General features: G+C 50.1%; 1 protein-coding gene across 1 annotated transcript in view; it reads right to left on the bottom strand.

The window, feature by feature from the left end:
* Nucleotides 1-21724: 21724 nt before the first annotated feature.
* Nucleotides 21725-23287, bottom strand: part of TTC17 (tetratricopeptide repeat domain 17) — a 45520-nt gene continuing 43957 nt past the window's right edge. The window contains exon 25 of the mRNA XM_015864473.2: nt 21725-22841. Within this exon, the coding sequence (XP_015719959.2) occupies nt 22710-22841 (132 nt within the window). The 3' untranslated portion in view covers nt 21725-22709. The remainder of the gene's footprint in view (nt 22842-23287) is intronic.

Raw genomic sequence — 23287 nt, 5'->3', positions numbered from 1 at the left:
TGAGGGAAGATAGAAGGTGATTAAAACCTGGCTATGGTTACCTGAAGCAAGGTGAGTTAATGCAGTCCAAAGAAAACAAGCTTGGCTTGGTCACCTGCCCCAGTAAGGAGCTGGTAACACATCCATCCCACACACACACTGCTCCTGGATTTCAGGTTTCTTTCCCTTGGTGCCTGTCTCAGCATCAGTGTGATGTTATGTCCCCATAGGGCTCCAAATCACCCTGAGAGAGGGGTGAGGAGAAGGGTACAGCTGAGATGGGTGTGTGGGAGGAAGGAGAAGGAGAGCTGCCAATGGTGTGGGCATGGAGAGGACATGGAGAGGAAGAGGAGGTGTCAAAAGACAGAGGGACAAAGGTGTGGCTGTAGCAATGGGGAGGTCAGAGGCACTGAAGCAGGGTAAGGGAGAAAAAAGTGCTGGAAGGAATGGACTTGGTGCTGAAAGCAGTGGAGAGGGACAGGACAAGCAGAGCAGCTGGGCTTTGAAAACTTCTCAGCCACCATCTGTATTTCAGAGGGCTTTGGAGTGAGTTGTTTCGTATCTCATACAGCTTTTTTTCACGTCCATTCTCTTCTCTAGGTTCTTTAGCCTGAAGAAGAGAAAGCTCCAATAGGACCTTGTAGCATCCTTCTAGTGCCTGAAGGGGACCTACAGGAAAGCTGGGGAGGGAGTTTTTAGAAGGCATCTAGTGACAGGACAAAGGGAAATGGTTTTAAACTGTAAGAGGGTAGATCTAGGAAGAAATTATTTACCTTGAGGGTGCTGAGATAAGGGAACAAAGGTTGCCTGGTGAGGTTGTGGATGCCCCTTCACTGGAAGCACTCTAGTCCAGGCTGGATGGGGCTGTGAGCAAGGTTGGGGGTTGGGGGCTGAGGCTGGGGGTCAAGGCTGGGGGTTGGAAATACATGATCTTAAAGATCCCTTCCAACCCAAACCATTCTGTGGTTCTATGATTGTATAATTCTATTACCTGCTCCACCATCCCCAGAGGTGTGTCCAGGGCCCCAGGCTGCTCCCCTACTCCTGCCCAGGGCCACACACATTGGGGGGGGTGTGGGGTGTGGGGTGTGGAGCAGAGGGAGCAACATGGAAGTAGTGAGTCCATGTGGGATTGTGTGGTGGGACAGGGCTGAAGAAGTCTGCATGCCCCAGAATGTGTCAGGACTTGCTGCAGGACATTGGCATGGGCACATGGGGCAGACCTCTGTGGGCAGAGCAAGTAACAGGCTCCCATTTTCCCCAGCACAAACCCTGTGCTGTATCATGATCTCAGCTTCTCTGAGCTGCTCCCACTGATAATCAATACATCCACAGTCAACACAGCGAATCCACTCAGAATAGATGCAGATAAATGCCGGATTTCCAATTCATTGTCTGTGTTTCTAATAATAGCACACCCAAAGAGAGCGTCTCAGGTCTATTTATTAGGCTCCTCACTTTTTGCTGTGCCATTCCCAGGAGCTAATGCCAGCAGGACACATTTAAGGTGGTGCTGGGGAGAGATATTGCTTGCTTTCAGCATTGCATTGCTGGCTTCCCGGGCGTTGCAGTCCTGTGGATATCAGAGCTTTCTAGAAGAGCAGAGAGGCACCACGCTAACTGTGCAGCAACAAATGTTCTGAGCACTAAATAACAGCAGCAGAAGACAGCTCAGGGCACACAGTGCTCTGTGGTCAAATGTAGGAAGTCTGCAGTCCAAATGAGACACCACGTGAAGAAGACATTTAAAAAAGAGATGGAGAATGAGGAAGGTGAGTTACTGAGTTGAAATGGGATGGATAGATCTTGTTGTTTTCCACATTTTAATCCAAATGGCCATCCTGGGAAGGACTGTGGAGGGGTCAGCCCTGGAAGAAGAACCTGTGATGTGAGATTTGTGTCTGGGTGGGCTGTGTGGCACATGGTTATGGGGCACTTTGGGTCACCATCAGCTTCACAGATGGCAGAGTGTGCATGGAAGGGGCTGTGTACAGCCCCAAGGCAAAGAAGATGTCTCTCTATCTTGTGCAACTTGGAGCCCAAGGTGAAATTTTTGGTCTGCACAGAGTGCAAGGAGCCAAGGGATGGAGATTTAGCAGGAACACAACAAAAGCAAAGTCACTATCAGCTATGGCACTACTGAAGTCCAAGTGAGCTGGTAGAGTCCTATGGGTTCCATGGTGAGCCATGCTTCCTGGCCCCTTAGCACAGCTCTGCCCATGGCACATGGCTGCAGAACAGGGTGTTGTTGCTACCAGCTTCATGACATGGGCACACACCTCCTGGCAGGGGACCCCTCTGCAGCACTAAGGTACCTCTCCCAATCTGTAGCATGTATGGGGACTGGGTTCAGCTCTGCTGATATCCCCATCAGTTCTGTCACACACACACACACACCTTGCTGTTGTGCCAGGGTGCCTGTCAGCACAGAAAGCCCTTTGCAGGTTTTTTCCTGCCTTCACCATGCTGCAGCTCAAAGTCTCAGAGAGGCCATTTTGAACAAACTCATTCAAGACCTAAATCTGTTCCACACTCCAGGTGAATCCAGCCTTGCTCTTTGTACAAAGCATCTCAGTGCCCACGTCCTGCTCACACTCTCACAGGGGAGAGACTGAGAAAGAGGGCATGGCTGCCTGCTGACCCGCACAATGGGGGCTTTCTGCCTTTTATGAGGGAGACGGAGGGTTTGAAGCCTGAATCTCTGAAGCTGAATAATGATGGCTGTGGGCCTGGTCCTCCCCTGCGAGGCGGCTGGAGGAGGTGCTCTCTGTGACGCACTGACTTGTCACTATGGAGCAATCCAGTATTCCCCCTCCTCAATGCTGTGGGGATGGCGCCGGCAGTTTTTCTTTCTGCCTGGCATATTCCCTCCCCCTCCACGTCAAAGACAGGCAGGAAAAAAAATCCAGAGTGCAGGGTCAGGATCACGCCATGTCCCTGCCCCTCTCTTGGGGTGCAGCCTATGCCAAAGGCCACTCTGGGCCATGGTTGAGGGTCAGGGGCACAGTCAGGGTGCTCTGCAGGAAGGGCTGTGGGCAGCAGGTGTGGCACACACATACCTGAGTAGCAATGAGAGCTGTCCTGACCACCCCTCTTTACCAAAATCATCCTTGGTTGAAGTCTAGACAGTTGTTGGAGTTACCAGCAGCCAGCTGCATGTTTTCACTCACAGGCTGTGATGTTAGGGACTGACTCCAACACACCTGGCTCCATGTTGGACCAAGAAGATACCACTCCAAAACAGCAAACAAAACAGCCACTTAGTGTCAGACACCCAGCAACAAAAGCTTCTGCCCACCTCCTCACTTCCCTTACCCATTGCACCTGGTGATCTCTTTAAAAGCAGTACCCAGCAGTACCCACCAGCAATTCCCAGCCCATCCCCTCCCCACAACAAATCATAGGCACTAAGTGAGGTCATGGCAGAGCTGAGCTAAATCACCCCTTGTGTCCAGAAACCCCTCTTCTATCCCTTGTGCTCTCAGTGTAAACACACCTCATTCCCAGTGCTGCAGGGCAATAGGAAGCAGCAGGAGCTGACTGTGGGGGAGAAGGGCTCCCTGTTGCACCCATGAGGAGCTGGAGGTGGATACCTGATTTGCCGAGAAATACATTTTCAGTGTGCAAATATTCTTCTTAGCCATCAGGCTCCATTCCCATCTTGTCTAGCAGAGGAATTAAAAATGTTTGGCAGCTGAGCACATTAGCTGCAAAACCTTAAAAGAACCCCAAGGCATCAGCAGAGCTGGCTCAGGCTGGAGCCTGTGACTACGGCTGTAGCACCCCCAGCCCTAGTGTTGCTGCCGTCCTTACTTTCAGCAGAGTCTAGAATCAGAATTCGCCTCTCTGCCTTCCCCCCAGCAGCGCTCCCCACATAAGCAAGAAAGCTGGTGGGGCGACCACGGGTGCATTTTAGGACAGCATTGCCCCTCCATACCTCTCCGTGTCCCTGAATGTGAGCCCCACCACCCAGCTCCACCGTCACCGAAGTGCCTTCCCCAGCAGCATTAACTTATGCACACACACCATTCACCAATTGTTCCACGTTTTTGTCAATGAATCCGCATTTTATGAATTAGAACAGACCATGCCCCCTTGTGGTTCGCCTCCGCTCCCTTCTTCGGCTGCGGGCCCCTCGGCATTGAGTCGAGGTGACCCCAGGGGGCAGCCCCCCATTACTGACACTCCGGTGCAGGAGGAGCGTCCGGGTGTGGGAGCGATGCGCCCAGGGGCAACATGAGGAAAGCCGCTGCTGGGGGAGGGAAGGGCTATTGCTTTCTGCACGGTTTTCAGAAGGGCTTGGCTAATTTAATGGGGCTGGGAGGCAGCGCAGCTGACACGCACGCATAATGCAGTCCCCCGCTTCTCCATGGAGCAAGCACAGCGAGGAAATGGCTCCTGCCTGACCTATATGGCTCTGACGTTTGTGAAGGAGCACACGTGGAGCCGACGCTTCGCAGCCTTTCCTCTGCTAACCCCTTCCCGTCCCCAGCGTGGGGCTTTCTACGTTGCAGCAGCACTTCAATTACCTGAACTGCTTTCTGCCCGAGACCTGAAATGAACCCAGAGACCTGAGCCCCTGGGGGAATTTTGAGAACATCTAGGTGCACTGCTTTGAGTTGGGGACAGAGGGGTGAAGCACTAAAGCTGCAGGAGAAGAGGTAAAACCAGCAGCTCAGGGCCTGCAGGTGAAACTGAGTTGCAAACAAGGTCCCATCCTGCCCACAGCACTCAGAGAAAACACAAGGAAACCAGAAGAGGAGTGAACCTCCTGAGGGCAGCCAGAGCACAAGGCCCCTTTGCCAGCTGTAGCACTGCACCCTGGCAGGCTGCACCCAGGTCCTGCTGCCACACGGCTGAGTTATTGATAACAGGAGTTGGAAAACAGCAAACGAGAAACCAGCTAACATGAGAGAAGAGCGGGTGTTAATGTAATTACGGCGCTTGGCATGAAGCACACACATACGTGCATGTTTGTGTGTGGTGGTGACCCCGTCCTATGTAATCATCTGCTCCACCATTACCAGTATGTTAGGGTGGGTGTCTCACCTGGCTGCCTGCATATACCAGGACCTCCATCACGGATCGGGCTGCTGAAAACGGACATAATAAGGGTTTAAAAATACAAGCAGCAGTGGGTGTTGTGAGCGACCTTTGCTCCCCCTGCCTCGCACAGAAGCCGAGTTTTGCAGTGAGCTTCACACAGCCTCACACGGCGTGTGGGGTTTTTTTCCTCTGTGTGGCTGTCAGCTTAAAACATTTGGGTAGGATATTTAACAGGAATGCTTTTCACCTTCCTCACTCACTCTTTGCATGAAGCAGCACAAGTTTGTTCTTATGAGAGAGCAGAGCGTCTCTCATAAAGATCGAGGCTGCTAAAGTGGGGGTTTTTGTGATTTCTCCTTCACAGGGCTTAGTTCAAAACATCTTGCTGAGGAAGCCCCTCAGCATGCAGGGAGAGCTGGAGCAGCCTCAACCAGCTCATCACTGCTTCCTTCCCAGGGCTGTGGCAGGGGAAAGGGGCTCCCCAAGATGTCCTCGTTGGGGTTGCTGGCTCCCAACATAGGGGTGGGGGTCAGCACGTGGTTGCAGGAGAAATGCACTGGGGCTGCAGCTCAGCTCTCCAGATTCCACCTCTGTGCTTTCTCAAGGCACGAGGCACACAGTGCCATCCAGGAGACAGTGGTAGTTTTGCCCTTCGGGGTTCAGAGCTCCTGTTGGGGATGTCGGGAGGACTGCTTTGGTTAGCGAATGCATCCTGAGGCTGTAACACAGCCAGAATAGCTCTGGTGCTCAGCGCTGCAGAGAGAGCAACTCTGCAACATCCCTCTGCTCATGGCCACTAAATTAATGAGGGTATTGCTATAAAGATGCCCGTGCTGAGATTCTGCTCTCTCTGACGCTGGCAGTACCTCTCCCACCTCGGATGCCAGCGGAGATGGGAGCACTGGGGAGAGGTGCGGGGATTCCCTTTGGCTCACAAACGCGTTTGGCCCGGAGCACAATCACCCCCCGCCCGGAATGACACCACAGCTCCCCCAGTCCCGCTTCCCTCTTCGTCCCCCGCCCTGCGGCAGCTGGGCTCCGGGAGGAGCGGGGCCGGGCGCGATGCCCGCGGCACCGCGCTGTGTGCGCCTCGGGGTCATGCGTGGCCAATGGCACCGGGCGCTGCGGGGGCGAGTGTTGCCGCGAGTCCCCCCGCCCCCGCACGGAGGGGGGATGCTGCTAAACCGCACCGAAACCCCCTTAAAAAACTGCGGTTTGGCGTCTTGCTGGGTTTTATTTCTCTCTGCCGTTCCTCTTTCGCCCTGGAGTTCTGTAGTAGCCCTGAATTAGCATGTCACGTGTATGGCATGTGGAAATGAATCAGGGGCATGTGAGGAGGAGGAGGACGCCTGTGTCTGTGTTTGCATCCAAGGATCTCCTCTCACTCTGTGTTTGCGTAGGTGTCTGGCTCCCTGCTCCCCCTCCCTGCGCTGCTGCCTCGCTCCCTCCCTGCCTCCCGCTCTTCCTCCATCTGGCCAGCTCTGCTTTCCCTGCCAGCTCCAGCAATTCCTCAAGCAGAAACTGCAGCTTTTTTTTTTCCCTGAGCCCCATCAGCAAAACAAGGGGACCCCCAGTTCCCGGTGCCCACCCGGGGGAGAGCAGAGACACGTGCTCCCCAGCGTATCTCCCTTTCCCACTCCCCTCCCCCTGCATTTTTGCTCCTTGCTCAGCACCCAGCGCCCTGCACACTGCACCAAGGGCGAGCCCATAACGTCAGCGCGATACAGCCGCCAGCCAAGCCCCCTTGCAGCGGGTGGGTAGCGCTTGCCCCTTTGCCCCCCGACTCCCCGCCCCAAGCCGAGCTCAGAGCCTGCATCCCAATGGAGAGGTGGGGTTGGGAATGGATGGGGGAGCACGCCCTACACCCCATCCTCACAGCACCACCTGTGCCAGCCCGGATCCCCCAGAACAACTCATGTCAGTCCCATCACCCCCTCCCCAAGTGATGAACTCAGCAGTGCTTTCTTTTCCCCTTTATTTCATTCCCTTTCCTTTGAAGTCTCCCTGTGTAGCGTGCGAGCTGGGACATCCCTGCATCCCTAGGCCCCCTCCCAGGGCTCCCTGCCACCAACCCTCAGGTCCCCAGCCCCAGGGCACATTGCCCCGCTATGGATGCTTTCCCCCAGAGCCCTTTCCCCACCAGGGAACTGCCACATCCCTCCCAGCACTCCCTTCCTTCCCCAGCCCTCTCGCAGCTCCATTCCTGTCACTGCCGTCGCCCACCTCGCTGTCCCCAGGCTGTCCCCACGTCCCCCCCACGACCGCGGCCGCGCTGCAGTGTGCGGGAGATGCATGCAGCACGCAGGCTATAAATAGCACTGAGAGCTGCGCTCCCATTGACACCGTTTGGACAGAGCATGGAAAAATAAACAAAGGAAACTCTGGCTCCAAACGGCAGCCTCGTTCCTGCAGCTAAATAATAACAGATTTTCTACCAAGGTGTGCGGGCAGCGTGTGGAGCGGAGCACGAGGGAGGGAGGGAGAGCAGGGATTAAAACACATTATCTACACCCAGTGCGTGTCAATATTTTGGTCCCGCTCGCTCGGCCCCGTAGTAGCTGAGTGCACACAGATCGGCTATATTTAGAGAAGGGGTATTTTTAAATACGTGGCGATGGAGCCTGTCGCCATTAATAATGGTGGGGAGAACTGAAAGAGGTGGCCCTGGTGAGGACTTGTCAAGTGTTACTTTAGTGATGGAAAGAGGCCCCAGAGATAAAGGGCAGGGTAGGAGCAGAGCAAATATTTTGCAATTGAGCAGCAACTGCCCTGAGGTTTGCAGTTGCACTGCTGTTTTGATCCAGGGGGCTGTTTGCAGCAGGAGGTCACCCATGGCTCCTGCTGGGGGATTCCAGCAGTGGGAACAGAGCTCTGGTATCGGGGGGTCTTATTCTCTGTTCCCCCTCTTCATTTGAGGACAAGAGGCATTCTGCAGCAGAAAGGCTCTGCTCAATGTGGCTGAAGCATTGATGGGTACAGGGAAAGAAGTGGCATTGATCACCTGACTGTGGGATGCTAACTCAGCCCAACTTGGGAAGAGCAGCATCTGCATTTTAGCAACAACCTTTTTTTTCATCCTGTCCTTCCTGAAATAACCTTTCCCAACCTGTGGATTTCTACAGGGATTTCAGTCCTGACTTTCATGCGTATCAGGTGACGAGGCAAACAACCCATGGAGACCTGCACCACGACATGGTGGGAGTGATGCATACCTGTCAGTGAAGGATTGCACAAGAAACTCAACAGATGAAAAGAGGAGGAAGAGAGGGAAAACAAAAGAGTAAGGACAAGAGGAGAGAAAGATCTTTGTGATTAATTTATCATCAGTAAATGAACGCTGGATGACTTACCCAGAGCCATTGAGTGAGGCTGTGGCATCATTGCTTTTCCATCCCAGCACAACACACACCATGTGACCAAGATAATACTTCATTATTTCTTTCCTCCTAAATGTTTCCACTCAACCACCTCCCAGGCAAGGCAGCTTCAAATGCAGAGTTGTTAACTGTCAGCTCATTGTGGAGGCCAACGCACACCTGCTTGTTCACAAAGCCCATCCTGGCAACATGTTTAGTGCCCACCTGCATGCACGGCCTGATGGGTGGGACAGCATGTGGAGGTGGCGCTCCTCAGGCTCTTCTGGCTTCTCCTGTGGTCTGAGTTGTGTAGGGCAGGGTGGGAATAGTTGGGGAAGGTGTGGAGCAAAATCCATTTTTACTGTGTAATAGATGGGAGAGGCCAGAGAATCTGGGACTGCAGGAAGTACCCACTGGAGGTGTCCCAGCCTGTGTGGTGTGCATGCAGTCATATACCCTGGAAAGGACAGAGCTGTACCCCATCCTAGTATCAGCCCTCTGCTCCTTGGCTTGTGGAGGTCTGGGTGGTGTTCACTGTGTGTTTTTTAAAGCTTGGAATGCTCTGCCCACATATACCCATGCTGCTCCCTCACAACTCCCCTGCAAACAGGTACAGTGAAAGGCAATAGGCTGCACCTGCTTTCCTGGAGGGATGGATGCAATGGGACACTTCCAGCTAAGCCAGCAACATTTGTGAATAACCTGCCTTCACATAGACGTGTGTGGTTTGGATCTACCCAGCTCTGAAAGTGGGGAGGAAAGACAAGTGAGCAGCCCCACACACCTGCCTGATACTCCCAGGACACCCCAGTAGCAGCCTCCAGCAGGAGGGATCCCCTCACAGACACCCCACACAGTGCACAGGGCAGGGCTCTCCTCATGCCTCCAAGATGAGTTTGTCCACCTCACTATGGGAGACCACTGCACCTCCCCACAGTGAAAAAGGCCCTCTGTGGCCATGGCTGGAAAGCCTGACTGGGCCTGGTTGCAGCCTGTGCTCACACCACATCAAAGGGACTTCATGGCCATGCATCATCTTCATCACCTTGGTTGGCAGCCACCCTGTTAACATGGAAACATGAAGGCCCATTCAAATTGAACCTATTTCACAGAGGTACTAGGTCTGTGGGCTGTGCAACTGCAAAAGGAGGGCACCTGGGGACTTCCACTGGGTTTTCAGTAAACTGAACGTGAGATCAAATGGGAATGGGGTATAAAGGCAGTGAAAAGGAATATAGTTGTGTAGGTGGGCTCTGAGGAAGAGCTGCAAGAGGAGGCTGGGTTGTGGGTTGACCCTTATCTGAGCACCGGGACTGACATTTCCACTGGCCTTGATGACAATGAGCCTCCAGCTGACAATGCGGGCTGCTGTTATGTGCTGATATATCTACAGGGACAGTGGCACCACGCCAGCTGGTCGCTTTATTCATACTTTGCTACTCTTATAAAGATAGGCTCAAGTGACTCATATGTCACTGGCCACACACCATACATTTAAACTCATTGTCATAGATTTGATTTCTGGGGGTTAGGTTGTCGTCGTTTTGGCTTCCTTATTTTTATTATTATTATTTTTAATATTAATTCCCTTCCCTTCATTCTCTTCAATTTAATTTTGACCGTGTAATCTACAGATCTGTAAGGCTCAAGCATGATGGCTCTGGCTATCAGGTTTCCATGTTCACAATTAGCAAATGGTGACAACAAGATGAGCAGTGCTTAGGAAGCAGTTTTAAGGTGGAATCTTTAAGGGGATCTGTGGTACCATGGTGTCACCGCTGAGGTAAGGGCCACAGGAGAAGGAGGATTTAAGTTTCAGTCTCAAGTTCTGGAGCACCTAAAAAAAATACAAAAACCAGCCTTTGCCAGGCTTCCTAGAGTTAGATGAATGTCAAGCAATAGGGAGCACCACAAGGACATTAAGCCTTCCTTAACTGTGTGCAGGTACCACTGAACCATGCTGATGACTGGTTGGTCTTAGAGCAGAAGTCCTCCTTTCTCGTCAAATGTCACTGAACAGTGGCTCTTGAGTAACACAGCCCCTCAAAACATGTTGCTTCCTCCCCCCAGACACACACATTCTGAATGTCAGCTGCTGATTTCCATGCTTTGCTCCTCCACTTTGTGCCACAACACCCTCAGCTGCTTTGCTCTGAAACTTCACATGCAGGGCTATAGAGCTGCATGCAGGACAAAGGCCCCAGGAACTGATTATGATCTTCAGTTCCAAGAGGAAGTGAAAAGGCTCAGAAAAATCCAGAATGTCACCTGTGGCACATTCCTCACCATTCCTCCATTGCACTGATGTGCGAGGAGTGCAAAAGCACTAAACACAAGGAAAAAGATTTGGCAAGGTTGGCTAAAGACTTGCTGGCATGCTGTTGAATTCAGTATCTGTACACCACAAGTTTCATACCATGTAGCACCTGCGTGCTGAGTATCCCATTATTACTGTCCTAAACAGGCATCTTCAGTCCAGAGTGGTTATATCTTAGGATGAACTCAGACACTGATCCAGAACCATGACACAAGAAAAGCAGAGGGGGTGTTTCGGGAAAGGATTTCAGTAGTGATCGGATACAGCTCATGAATGTTTTCCATTTCCAGAACAGATGTGCAGACATGAGACATTCCCTACCTTAAATCCAGTATTTCGAGGAAGCCATTTCACCTCTTTTTTTACAGGGGGAAATTTCCATTTCTTTTTGCAATTTTCTTCAAGTGCAACAGAGCAGAAACAGGTAAATATTTGGCACTTGGATTTCTCAAAGAAAGCATCATACCTGTTGCCACCTACCCGTCTCCAAGGACCCACCCCCTGTCGTGGGTGTTTCACCACCATCTCAGGCTCTGTAGATAGATGCTCATGTCCTGTGCTGTACCACGGTAACTGGTTATTGGGAAAAGAGAAGGGCGATGCCTATGTCTCTCTCACTTGGACACCCATCGGGCACCCAAGGATGCGGGCTGTGTCCAGTCAGATCTGAAATTAAGAAAAGCCAAATTTTTCTGATGACAGTGGAAAGGACAAACTCATTGATGCAGTGCTGTGTGTTAACTTCCATGGCAATGGGAACATTCCTTTACACCATTCCCCATTTTTCTTGCTGCAGCCACAACTGAGACCTGCTAAGGGCTGCATCCCTGAACAGATGGTCCCATGGAGAGACTTGCAATTGCCCGGAGGTGCAGAGAACAAAGAGGGCTGGAAGTAGGTGGTATGCCAGGAGAAACACCAGACCTTTTGGCTATGCTCAGGCATGGGACATGTGCAGTGCCACAGCATCTACAGCAACTCATTTCTGAGCAACGCCCTCCTCAGCGAGGATGCTCCGTTCCTGTAGAAGTGAGGGATAATGCAGGTAACACAAAGTGTCACTCTCCTCGCCCACCTTTAGAGCAGCAGGCTCCTCAAAGGCAGGCGATGGTCTTCAGGCTGCAGGGTATGCATTGTGGCACCAACAGCAGCAAGAAGATGAAGGATACTGTTGCACGTCTGGTACTGCAGTGGTCTGGCACTGCAGGTGTGGAGAAAGGAGGAAACCTGACTTGAAGTTTAGAGTCAGAACTGAGACAGCAGCTTCCTCATTCCTGCTGCAGGCATTACTTGCAAGGTGGCTGCCCACAGGTCCCCCCACCTGTGGGCACAGTGGGATGACAACAACAGGAGCTGCAAAGGGCTTCAGGAGCCCCCACAGGGGGGTGAGGGCAGCAAAATGCAAACTAGCAGGGGAGAAGGCGTGCAACACCCCCTCCTGCATGTTCACTATGGGAGGGCAAAGGGAAAATGACTCCAGGAGCATCTCCTTTTCATTTTGCTTCAGACTTCTGCTGCCTATTTCTTGTGTCTGCTTCACAGGGGAAATTTCTTTGGATCTGTCATAGAGGCAGAAAAATCCTGGACCAGATTATTTTTTTATTTATTTCTTTTTACTTTTTTATTGGGTGGAGGCCACTGCAGCAAGGTACTAAGCCTGTACCTTTTAATCTCTCTATCTGGCTAGATTAAATACATTTATAGCACACAGAATGCGCTGCAAAGTAGAAACTAGGAGGCTGGCTTTGTTGGGCAGGAAAGAGTTAATCCCTATGGGGTGCTCATGTACGTCAGAGCAGGTTCCTGTCTGTGCAGTGCTCAGCTAGGATTGAGAGCTTTTGTTCCTTGTTGTTTTTCATGATTTCTTTGCATTTAATAGTGTTTGGATTTTTTATTTTTTTATTTTTTTAAAATACATTTTAAAGAGCATTTCAAGCTGGCAAATGGGGGGCAGACTGGAAGCCCTGTAGACCGCAGTCCCCTCAGCACCCTGAGCTATTGAAAGAACACATAGGCACAGGCAGGACGAGTCCCCACCGTAGCCCTGCCATGCCTACCTCAGCTCGGTGCCCTTGCCACACCCTGCAGGGGCACTGCCTCCGTTTGCTGCCCATCAGCTCTCTGGAGGCTGACCAGGGACCAGGGAATGGCGGTGGGATACGGGGTGCTGACAGAGGTACCCCTTCTCTATCTCTTCCCCCTGGGTCTGCCAGCAGGCAGCTGTCACCTGGGCAGGACTGGGGGCTGAAGGACGAAGGCCCTGAGCTGTGCCAGTCCCGAGCCAAAGCCGTCTCTGGGCGTCACTCCCCCGTTTGGTTTTTGACTGAATTTAAATCAGTTTGGAAGAAAGTGTTGTCACTGTTCCCTGGCTGAGGATCCAGCCGGAGGGGCGGGAGGCGCACGGAGCCCGGGGTGGATTCTGGTGCTCGGGACAGAGGCAGCGCTGGACAGCGCTCAGAGTCAGGAAGGGGAGCCGTGTTCTCCCGCAAGCAGCTGTACCCAGACGGAGGGCTGAGGGACGGCCCCGACGGACGGGTGCGGGGGAGGGTCGGGCGGTGCAGCCGGCGGGATTCCCCCGGTCCCACTCACGTCGTGTCCCCGTGCGGGCAGCTCCGCTCTGCTCAGCGCCGAGCAACGGAGCGGCTCTCGCCCTGCCGAGATGCACCGCAGAGTTTTACATACCGAGCGGCGCACGGGGAGCTTCTGCGGCTCGTTCCGAGCCCAGCCCCGGCAGGCGGCCCGGCACAGCGTGCCCGGAGCGCGGCTGCCTCCGGAGGGGAAGAGCGGGGCAGCTCCCGGCTCCGGGTGCGGTGGACAGGGATCCCCCAGGAACATCCCGGCTCTGTCCCACGCTGCCGGGGGTTCCACCGCCCCTCTCCGCCCCGCAGCCCGAGGGGAACACCTAAGGAAACGGCCTCTAGCCAGCTATGGGGACACGCTGGAAGCGGCTTAGTATTACACCGACGGGAGACGGAACCGAGCAGCCGCCGTCCCGGAGGGGCCGCATCTCTCCCGCAACACCCGTGGCACGAACACGCGTGGGAGGGGATCCCCGCGCCCGCCTCTCCCCGCAGCCTCGACGGCGCAGCCCGCCCCGCAGCGCCGGCCCCGCCCGGCCCGGCCCCGCCGCCTCTCGCCGAGCTTCGGCTGCCACCTGCAGGCCGTAGAGGGGAGAGCCGGGCCGAGCCGAGCCTGCGGCAGGACCCCCCACGGTGGGGGGAGAGGTGAAGGGCTGCACGCCGGGGAAAGAGTAGGGGGGTGCGGTGCTCGGGTGGCAGATGTGAAGGTGCAGAGCTGCGGATAGGAGGGTAAAGCAATGCACAGAGATGGGCAGTAGGAAACTGGGAGCAGAAAAGCAAGTGCCCGTAGGTCCGAGGCTGGTGGTAGGGGAGAAACCACAGCCCGTGGGCTACCTGGTGCTGCTGGGCTGGCACAGGCAGAGCTACTAACGGTCATCTCATCCTGACATCTCAAGTCACACATGGGCTGCGATGGGTGCGCTGAGGTGGGACAGCTCCTACCAATAGGACAGTCACCCACGCCAGTCCAATACACCTGGAGAGGAGGCAAGAGCAGTTTTGCCTTTGGCCACTTCTCGTTTCCACCACAGCTACCCTCTTCAGGAACTCAGAGCATCCAGAAACCAGGCAGTGACAGTGCTGGGGTGGCTCACACCATCCATGGCTCTCTTCCTGGAACAGAGGCAGGAGTAGGGCAGGGGTGGGGAAGGTAAAGAATGCCCCCAGCCCCTTGGTCCCAGCAGATGACAGGAGCAGGCCAGGGCGGGGGCTGCGGAGGAGCAGGCAGCCAGGCTGTCTCCCAGCCCCCACATGCACTTCCCTCTTCTTCCTCCCACCTCCTTCCAGCTGCTGGTGCTGCTCTTTCCTCCCACACAGCCACACTGAGAGGCTGGAGGAGATGGCAAGGAGCAGGGGAGGCTGACAGCTGCCACAGCCTTGTTGCACCACAGGCCCAGCTCCCCGTGGCCTCCTTAGGCTCAGGATGTATAGAAAGGACTAGGCTGCTCAGCACAGGGTAACACAGTGCCTGGGAGCTGTGCACGTTCATCACAGCTCTGGGAGGGAGCAGCAACCTCAGGATCAAGGAAGAAAAAAGAGCAAAAGTCGTTGCTGACCTTCCCCAGGCAGCTATGCCAGCCAGGGCCACTTCACCAGGGACGTCAGGTACAGAGCATGGCTACAAGGCAGTAACCAAAGGTGGGTGGTAGCAGGTGGAAGGGCAGCATCACAAGGATGCATTCAGTACCATCTCATTTGCTGCACCCATTATAGCTCATGCTGCTATTAAATAGCAACTTTTAAAAACTAATATTATGAATTCAGCTACACACCTAATTCCCTTCTCAAAACTTCCTAACAGCATTCGGACAGAATTAGAAAGTATCGTTCTTCACATTCACCAACAGAACAGGCTTAATGTCAAGCACCTGAAGGGTTGGCTGCCCGCTGGACAGTCACAGTCACCTGATGCACCAAGACAGGTGATCCAGGCTGAAAAAGCCACACCTGCCACTCAGTTACCCCTATATATACATATATATACCCATATACACATGTATGAATGGAGTCCGGGCTCAGCCAATGGGAAGTCAATAGAATCCCTCTGACAGCTCCCTGCAGCTCACAGGCAGGTTCTGTTCCTCTGCCCAGCACTAAGAAGGGCTGACAGCACAGAAAGGGTTCATCCTGCTTCTCTCTTTGGAAGTTTCTAAGGAAACTATCACCCAGTTTATTTGTTTTTCTCCATCTTGCAGGTCCTCCTGTTGAAGAATGAAAGCCTCATCAGCACTAAAACACATCCACTTGTTTGTTCCTCTGGTCAAAATGCCTTTGAAGCATTTTGTTTAGGGGAAAGTGGCTCATAAGAAACACTCTGGGTTTCTACAAGCAAATAATATCCTGTTTGCCACAGAGGACAGGGGCATCTCTGCTGGGACACCAGTACCGGTGTACACCAACCTTATCAGTGCAGAGGAGTGCAGCCCCTCCTGCCTGGACAGGAGGACATGGTTTGGGGCACAGTGTCTGAGAGCTTCTGGGTGTGCTCTCAGTATGGATGGATGGCATGCACATAGGAGGTGTCACCACAGAGACCTCAAGGACAGTCCATGTAGACCTGCAAGTGTCTAGGAAATGAACACTCACAGAGTTCTTGCAGCCTAATGCTGACTGAGCTGCTCCAATAATTAAAACTGCCCTGGGATGACAATCAGCAATTAATGAATTAGGATCTGGAAGGTCATTTAGTTCTCCCCTGTTGGATCATTGAAGATGAGACACAACTGCCCATAGATAACACACAGATCACTAAGGCTGCAGTTCTGACTTCTGTTATTGCAGTCCAATTGTAAACAACCTTGTGGACGAATTAATGATTCAGTTTCATACCCCATGGTTACCATCAACCACAGGGTTGGTTCTCATGGCTGTACAGCAGCACCTTCAGATGCTACAGTGAAGAGATCAGTGTGGTGAGGCAGGGGGACCGTCAGGAAGATGTTTGTTGCCAACCTCCCCGAGTTGATGCAGCCAGGAACACCATCGCTACAGTGAGGGTACTCTGCAGGAGCTGTTACACTGCCTGCTTGCTCAGAACCCTTCCTTCAGTGTCTCAACCCTCTACATCCCTGTGCTGCATGGTCAGATGCAGACTTTGCTTCCCCCCAGTGTGTGGCCAGCATCCCACTTACCTGAGTCACATCCTGATGGTTCTGTTCCAGCAGAGTCTGTGGTACAGGTGGAGAAGCAGGAGGAGCAGACTGCAGATGCTGTGCACACTCATGATGAAAAACACAACTTTTAGTAAGTGTTCTACAGTCCCAAACAAGAATCACTAAACTAAAAGTGAAAACAAGTCTGCCCAGGCCTCAGTGTTGTCATAGAAGAGCACAAAATGGAAAAGGTGAGGGAGAGCAACTGTGCACGGTCTCTTCTAATCCAGGAAACAGGGACAAGGAGGATCGATTAAAAAAAATCTTCCTCACCAAAGGCGAAATAATATTGGAACTCCCTGCTGTAAGTGCTTATGGACACTGAGATGCCTACATAAGTAAGAAAATCGTCTGATCAAGCTATGGGAGCAAACAGAATGGTATCACACTGCACTCCAACATGGGAGCCATGCTCATGACATCCCACACAGCAGCAGAACCATACAGGTGCTGCCCTGCCAAGTCCCCAGAGCCCACAGCACACTTGGCTGAGCAGGCACCTGCTGCATGTACTCGTGGCTCCTCAGGTGCTCTTCTCACTCTGATTCTCTGGACTACCAGAAGTCACCCACTCTGCTTGGGCTGCCTCTGTCCTCCTCACCCTGCCCAGTCCTACAGCCAGAAGTGGGCTTTGTGCTACCCTCAGCCTCTGCACATCCTTGCAGTTCTCAGGGTCCCACCACCAACACTGGTTTACTTTCCCCTGGTTCTGAAGAGCTGTTTCGTACCTGAGCTCCTGGCAACGCTGTTGGATACAACTGGCTTCCTGCATCCATTCAGTTTGTTTGGATCTCATCTGCCCACACACTACACTGAATGGCTTCTAGACATTGCTTCTCTGCCCCTCAGCACGTGGGCCACAAGGCAGGGCACACTGAGAGGCTGACACAAGACACAACACGGTAACACACTGTCACACTGCTGCAGTTCATTGCTCCAGCAGCTCTGGGATTCTTTCATTTTCTTTCATCACTACTGTAGAATTAGAAAGCTGTAGAGAGAAGGTAATACCAGATTAAGACCAAAGAGGACAGTGAAAACATTTAGGTTGAGAGTTTTCCATGAATGCAGAAGGACGATGGCTGCTTTGCTTGGCAGCCCACTGCCTTCTGCTCAGGGGAATGGGGACTGCTCGATGCTGCAAAGTGCAGCGATGTCCCTGTTGAGGCACTGCAGGCAGCGCAGTTCGATGAGTGGCCGCCTGGTCCTTGACCGCTGGGTGAACTCCGCCAACACAGCCCGCAGCTGTGGGAAACTTCCTGCATGCCCGTGTCTGATTGCGCTCTCTTCAGAGCAGAGCTTGCCTCATTGTGCAACATCTGGCCTGCTATCAGCACAAATAGGTATAAATAGCAAAACTCTATTAGGCTGGTAATAACCCACGTCTGAAGGACTGAACATGGAAGGAACAGTCCAAAACTAACTACAATAATAAATTGGAATACCTATCTTAAGACAATCCTTCTAGGTTGAAAATGTCACAACGCTAACTCCAACCAGCTGTGTTTGCACTGGTTCTTCTTGTGGCACTGTTATCGCATCTCCTGTGTTACTAATGGAATTGGTGACTTTTGATTTTGTTCTAGCAATTGGCATCAATGGTTCAAAGCCAACAATTAACCAAAGTTTTAAGGGCAGCTTTTTTAAGCAGTCAGCCTTACCAAGGCACTGTTCCAAAGCCATCCTGCTCTTTTTGATACTTAAAACTGAGAAAAGCTGTAAGTATAAGAACACTCTCATTTAATTCAGCAAGACTCCTTGCTTTCTTAACAGTTCTTAACATATTCTTATACAGAATATGGATTGTATCAGTCCTGTCCAGATTTCCTAATAAGTGAAATAATAATTACACATGCACTCGAGCTCCCTGCCCATCCCTTCCAGTTAGCTGCTCACAAGACAACTTCTGCTGGCTCTCACACACAGCAGACAACAGGCTGCAGCCAGAAAACCACAAATTGATAGGAAAGCTTCATAAGCCTCAGCATCACAGACCCATTTGTTCTGTTTGAATCAATACCGGCATGCTTGAGTACACTCGGCAAATTAAGAGAGCAAATCAACAAGAGCAAACCCCAAAGTGACAAACCTCCCTCTTTGGGGATATGCCTTTGAGGAGTCTTGCTGGACAGCTTCTCTAGGAAACCAAGGCAACCCGCAGAACTGAAGGACACCTCTGATGCTTCCCGAGATGGGAGAACCATCTTGATCTTCTCTGGAGGAAAAAAGGAGCTTGTAGCTTTCTGGATGCAGAAAGAAGTTCTTATGCAGCATTTCCACTCTTTCAATGCCGAACCAGGGGCTATTAAACTCTTCCCATTTCTCACTTCGTAGGTATCTACACAGTTGTTTTTAATCTGTGCTGTAATTGTTTGCATTCCCTGGCACTACAACAGTTTCTCATACAAAGACATAAACAGCAAGCATTGCGGCTCCAAAAAAGCCATATGTTCTACAAAGCCATCAGACAATGCGTGGGAGGCAGAGGTACAGGGAGAAGGGGAAATGCTTTGCCTGGAGTCACACAGGAGGACAGGACTGGGAACGCTACTGTTTGTGAAGCAGCTCTAACCCCCAGGAGGTCCAAAATTGCTAACCAGACAAGTTCGTGGGAGATACCGAGTGTCTCAGGAAGGAAAATGACACGAGCAGCATCCCAATGCTGTGATAGAGCTACAACATCTTACAGCAGCTTAGGTTACTGTACAATTGCCACAGGGTTTTGCTCATTTTTATTCTCCTTCCTCCAGGTTAAGAGAGAAGATGTGAGAGTTTGGGAGTGGGAGAAAAGCAGGTTGTAAGCTCCATCAGAAAACTTCTGATTTGTATTCTAGTCTGTTATAAAAGTTGGTCATCAAAGGTGATAAAAAGAGATTGCAGGTGATGGGAATTGAAAACCCAGCCTGGGTGCCAACACAGCACTTTGCATTTTTCTTCTTTGTACAGGATCAGTGCAGCCCTGATCAGTACAACTACGCCATCAATGGTGAATCAAAGCCACCACTCCGTAGGCAGAAGTATCTGAACGTTCTGCCCTCAAAAGCCCTTTGATGTTAGACACGTAATGCCATCCGCAAACAAAGGGACTTTTTCCTCTCATCTGTACTTCAACTTTCGGATGTACTCCGAAAACCAGGGAGAATACTTAGAATTTATTTTATTTTGTGGGAAGGGATTTTGCTCTTTGCCCGTGGTTTTGCTATCTCTAAATTAGACAACTTTGGTGATATATTTAGCAGAGCTAGTCAGTGCAAAATATGCTATTAAGCATCATCATTAGAAATCATATGGTAGTTGGTCAAAGGTATCACAGCAGTCATGGGAAGGAACAGGCTGACTGAAGACACTACTTGTCACAGGGAGGGTGCATCAACCTCTGGAGATAATCACCTTTTCCATCTGCTGAAGATGCAGCCAACACAACAGGCTTATATTTTAAAATGGATTAAATAAAAGGTTTAATCCTTAAGTAGTTAGCTCATCCTGCAAAGAAGCACACATTTGCTCCAGCAAATTCATTGATATCCCTCCTAGAACGCTGTCTAACTTGTCTTCTCCTTGTAAGATGGGCATCATTAGTTTTTCCCTAGCACTTGAATGCAACCAAAACATTCAAAATCACCACCCTTCCTACTTTTGCAGCAGCATTTAAGACACAGTAATGAGAAATAAGAGCAATACATCTGAATTCTTCAAGATGGGAGTTGGTGCTCCCCAGAAGATCCTGAAGTGGAATCTTCAGGACACGTGCCTTACTGCTTTTTACCCAAGCTTATGCTTGAGTAAATTGTTTTCTTCTCTGCACTGATTTTATGCACCGTAAGCAGCTGATGGAAACTACTACAACACTTTGAAGACTAACTTAAAATTTATGAGAAGACAGTTCACAGGAAAGCAGGGGCTATTTCATAATTAGTTGCATGGAAGATACAGCAATAAGCAGCTGAGCAACAAATAAACAGCCGTAATGGATGTCTTATGAGTAAGGTAACATACGTTCCCTCGAAGTATTTAACCAATATTCAGAACAAAATACATGAAGTCAGACTACCTCAGTTTTGAAGAACCATTACAAGGTATGCACTCTTCAAAAATACAAGCAGATGAAGAAGATAAACAGCTTGCTATCTCCTTGGTGGCAACACACACCAGTTTATAGTATGATCATCACACAAAATGTAGGGCACCTGCCCACCTTTTGTATGATGTCTGTATGCCATGCTCCTTGCTACACTTGTAATGAAAACACCAACCAACCAACTCAACCACTGTAAGGAAGATGTAAGCTGACAAGGGTATTAATGCCTAATTTTAAGTGTGCATCAGTGCTGTCTATGAGCAATGGCAGGTGATCCAGAAAAGGTTTATTTTCATTCCATCTTTGACAACGCCAGTACTGCCAACTTGTGACCCACATACAGCTGCTTTAGGTTCTTAAGGATAAGCTTTGCCCTTTACTTAAATCTTGCCATTGCTCATCACCAGTGAGACAGACACAGTAGAAACTTCAGTGTGTGGCCATCACTTGATTCAACCAAATGGCACATCTGAGAATTAAGAAGCTGGATCTTCTAGCTAAGAAAACTTTCTGCATATTATTATTTTTCTAACTCAAACAGAACTTCTTTCCTTTAACACATACCTACCTTATTGGCTTCTCCCAAAGCTCCAGGTGAGATGTCTCCACAGTTTCTTCTCCCAGTCCATACTCTTTGTGGCACTGTATTAAGACTTTCTTGAAAGTGATCCGACTCCCACAACAACAGAACTTATGCAGACAGATCTCCAGTCAACATTATCAGGCTTCCAAACAGCCTCAGGAAAGGAATACGATTTGACTTGCTGCTGGCTCAGATGACAATCAGAAATTCAACACACTCACACGTTTTTAATAAAAATCTACCCAACAGCAGTACTTGCTCATACCTCTGTGAGGCTTTCTAGATTAATAAAAAAAATTACTTGCAGTAAAACAGAGGTAAACATTTGCATTAGAACTACTCATCTTCAATTATATATAAAAATATTCAGAGATCATTTGATGAACTGAAAAGTTACAGTAAATTACAAAAACCACATTGATGTCATAAGTTCCACCACTGCCATTCTGGCTTTTAATTTCTGTCACTGAGAGAAAGGTGAGGAGTTTCCCATGGATATGGAGCAAACCATTATCTAACTAGGAATGCTAAAGGGTCTGCCAACTCCCAACTCTACTTGCCCCTAAAGAAATGCAGCAGCTCCCCAAGGCTAGTTTCCTTCAAACAGCGCAAGATACACAGAGGAGAAGCCACGTTTTGTTCATAAACAATTTATTTGCAATATGTGCCCTTGTTAATTCAACAATGATGTACGGAGAATCATGTCCTCCACTGACCAAAGAGAAAACTGATTTGGAAATCTTCCATCTGACTCATTTGCTGATGATACCTTGACAATGACTCCGTCCCTGCCCCTTCTCAGCTGATGAAAGTATGGCTCAGAGAGAGCAGAAACTTGCACCTTACTCGGAAATGACCAGAAATACGGTGAACAAAGAATCAGTAAAACAACCATTGAAGGAGGCAGAGGGCTATGAATATACAGACAAATATAAAACATCTTATTGGGATCACTACTCTTTTTTTTTTTCCTCCCTGCCAGTAAGATTAAAAAAAACACTTTGACTTCAGTGTCTTGCTGTTCCCCACCCTTCATTCCCTCATCTCCAACAGAAATAAATCATTCCAAAAGTGCTAGATGTTCCTAACTCCTTTTTATTTTGTTTTCTAAATAAATGTTCGAAATTCTGTGCCTCTCCTTCCAAAAAAGCAGGCAATGTTGCATGGAGTAAACAGGACTGGACAAAGCATGAGTTTCACATGGATGAATTGCTGATTATCTCTTCTTACTATTTAGTATGGGTGTGTGCTTTGCATTTCTATTGACCTAGATTATAAGACATGAAGCGAGTCATTTTGGACGCTGAATGCCAATCTGAGCATTAAGGAGAAACTAACGGTGCCTGGGTCCTGTTACAGGTGGTTATGGACTCATGGAACTTCCTTGGTTTAATATTTACATGGTTGTTTTAAAATTACTGTCTGTGAAACATTTTCCAAAGATGTCTCTATATCTGAGAAAAGATAAAAGAACCCTTGATCCAAATCCCATCTCTTTTCAGAAGTCTTGTTAAAAATTTCGATTCATCAATTTATCTCAGCACACTTAAAAGCAGAGTAGTGAAGAATGGCTTTTTAAAAAAAAAAAAAGAAAAAAAGAGAAAAAAAAACGCCAATCTCTATGGAGACCGTCGCTCTTTTTTCATAAGTAAATGACACTGAATGGTTTGGATTCGATTCTTTGCTGGGGCAAACTCCGGCTGAAGTTTTAATGTTGACTCATACCATTTCATCGCCTTTTCAAACTCTTCCTATAAAAAAAAAAAAAAAGGGCAGAAGATTGTATAAAGTCAGATTCTAAAAACAGCGACCATTAACTTCCTTATTCTTTCTTTTCCTCCTCCAGATAACTCTGGTAACCTCTTGATTCAAATAACTGCAGAATATTACTGACCAATCTCTTGCCTTTTATTTTTAATCATCTATCCGAATACTCTTGCTGTAAAATAGTTAACAACAAAACCCAAGACTTAAACTGAATACAATAACTTTTTCTTTAAGATGGCAGTGAAGCACTCAAACAGGTTGCCCAGATCGCTGGTAGATGCCCTGTCCCTGGTAACATCTGAGGTAATGCTGGACAAGGCTCTGATCAACCTGATCCAGCTGTTGGTATCCCTGGTCACGTTTTGTCCTATTACTAGCCATTTCACATAATGAATTACATGGCTTCACTGAGAAATCTCTCAGATCCAGG

This window comes from Coturnix japonica, chromosome 5, assembly GCF_054131305.1.
Source record: "Coturnix japonica strain WE chromosome 5, WE-NBRP24, whole genome shotgun sequence".
In the NCBI taxonomy this organism is placed as follows: Eukaryota; Metazoa; Chordata; class Aves; order Galliformes; family Phasianidae; genus Coturnix; species Coturnix japonica.
This window is presented reverse-complemented; position numbering and strand designations above follow the sequence as displayed.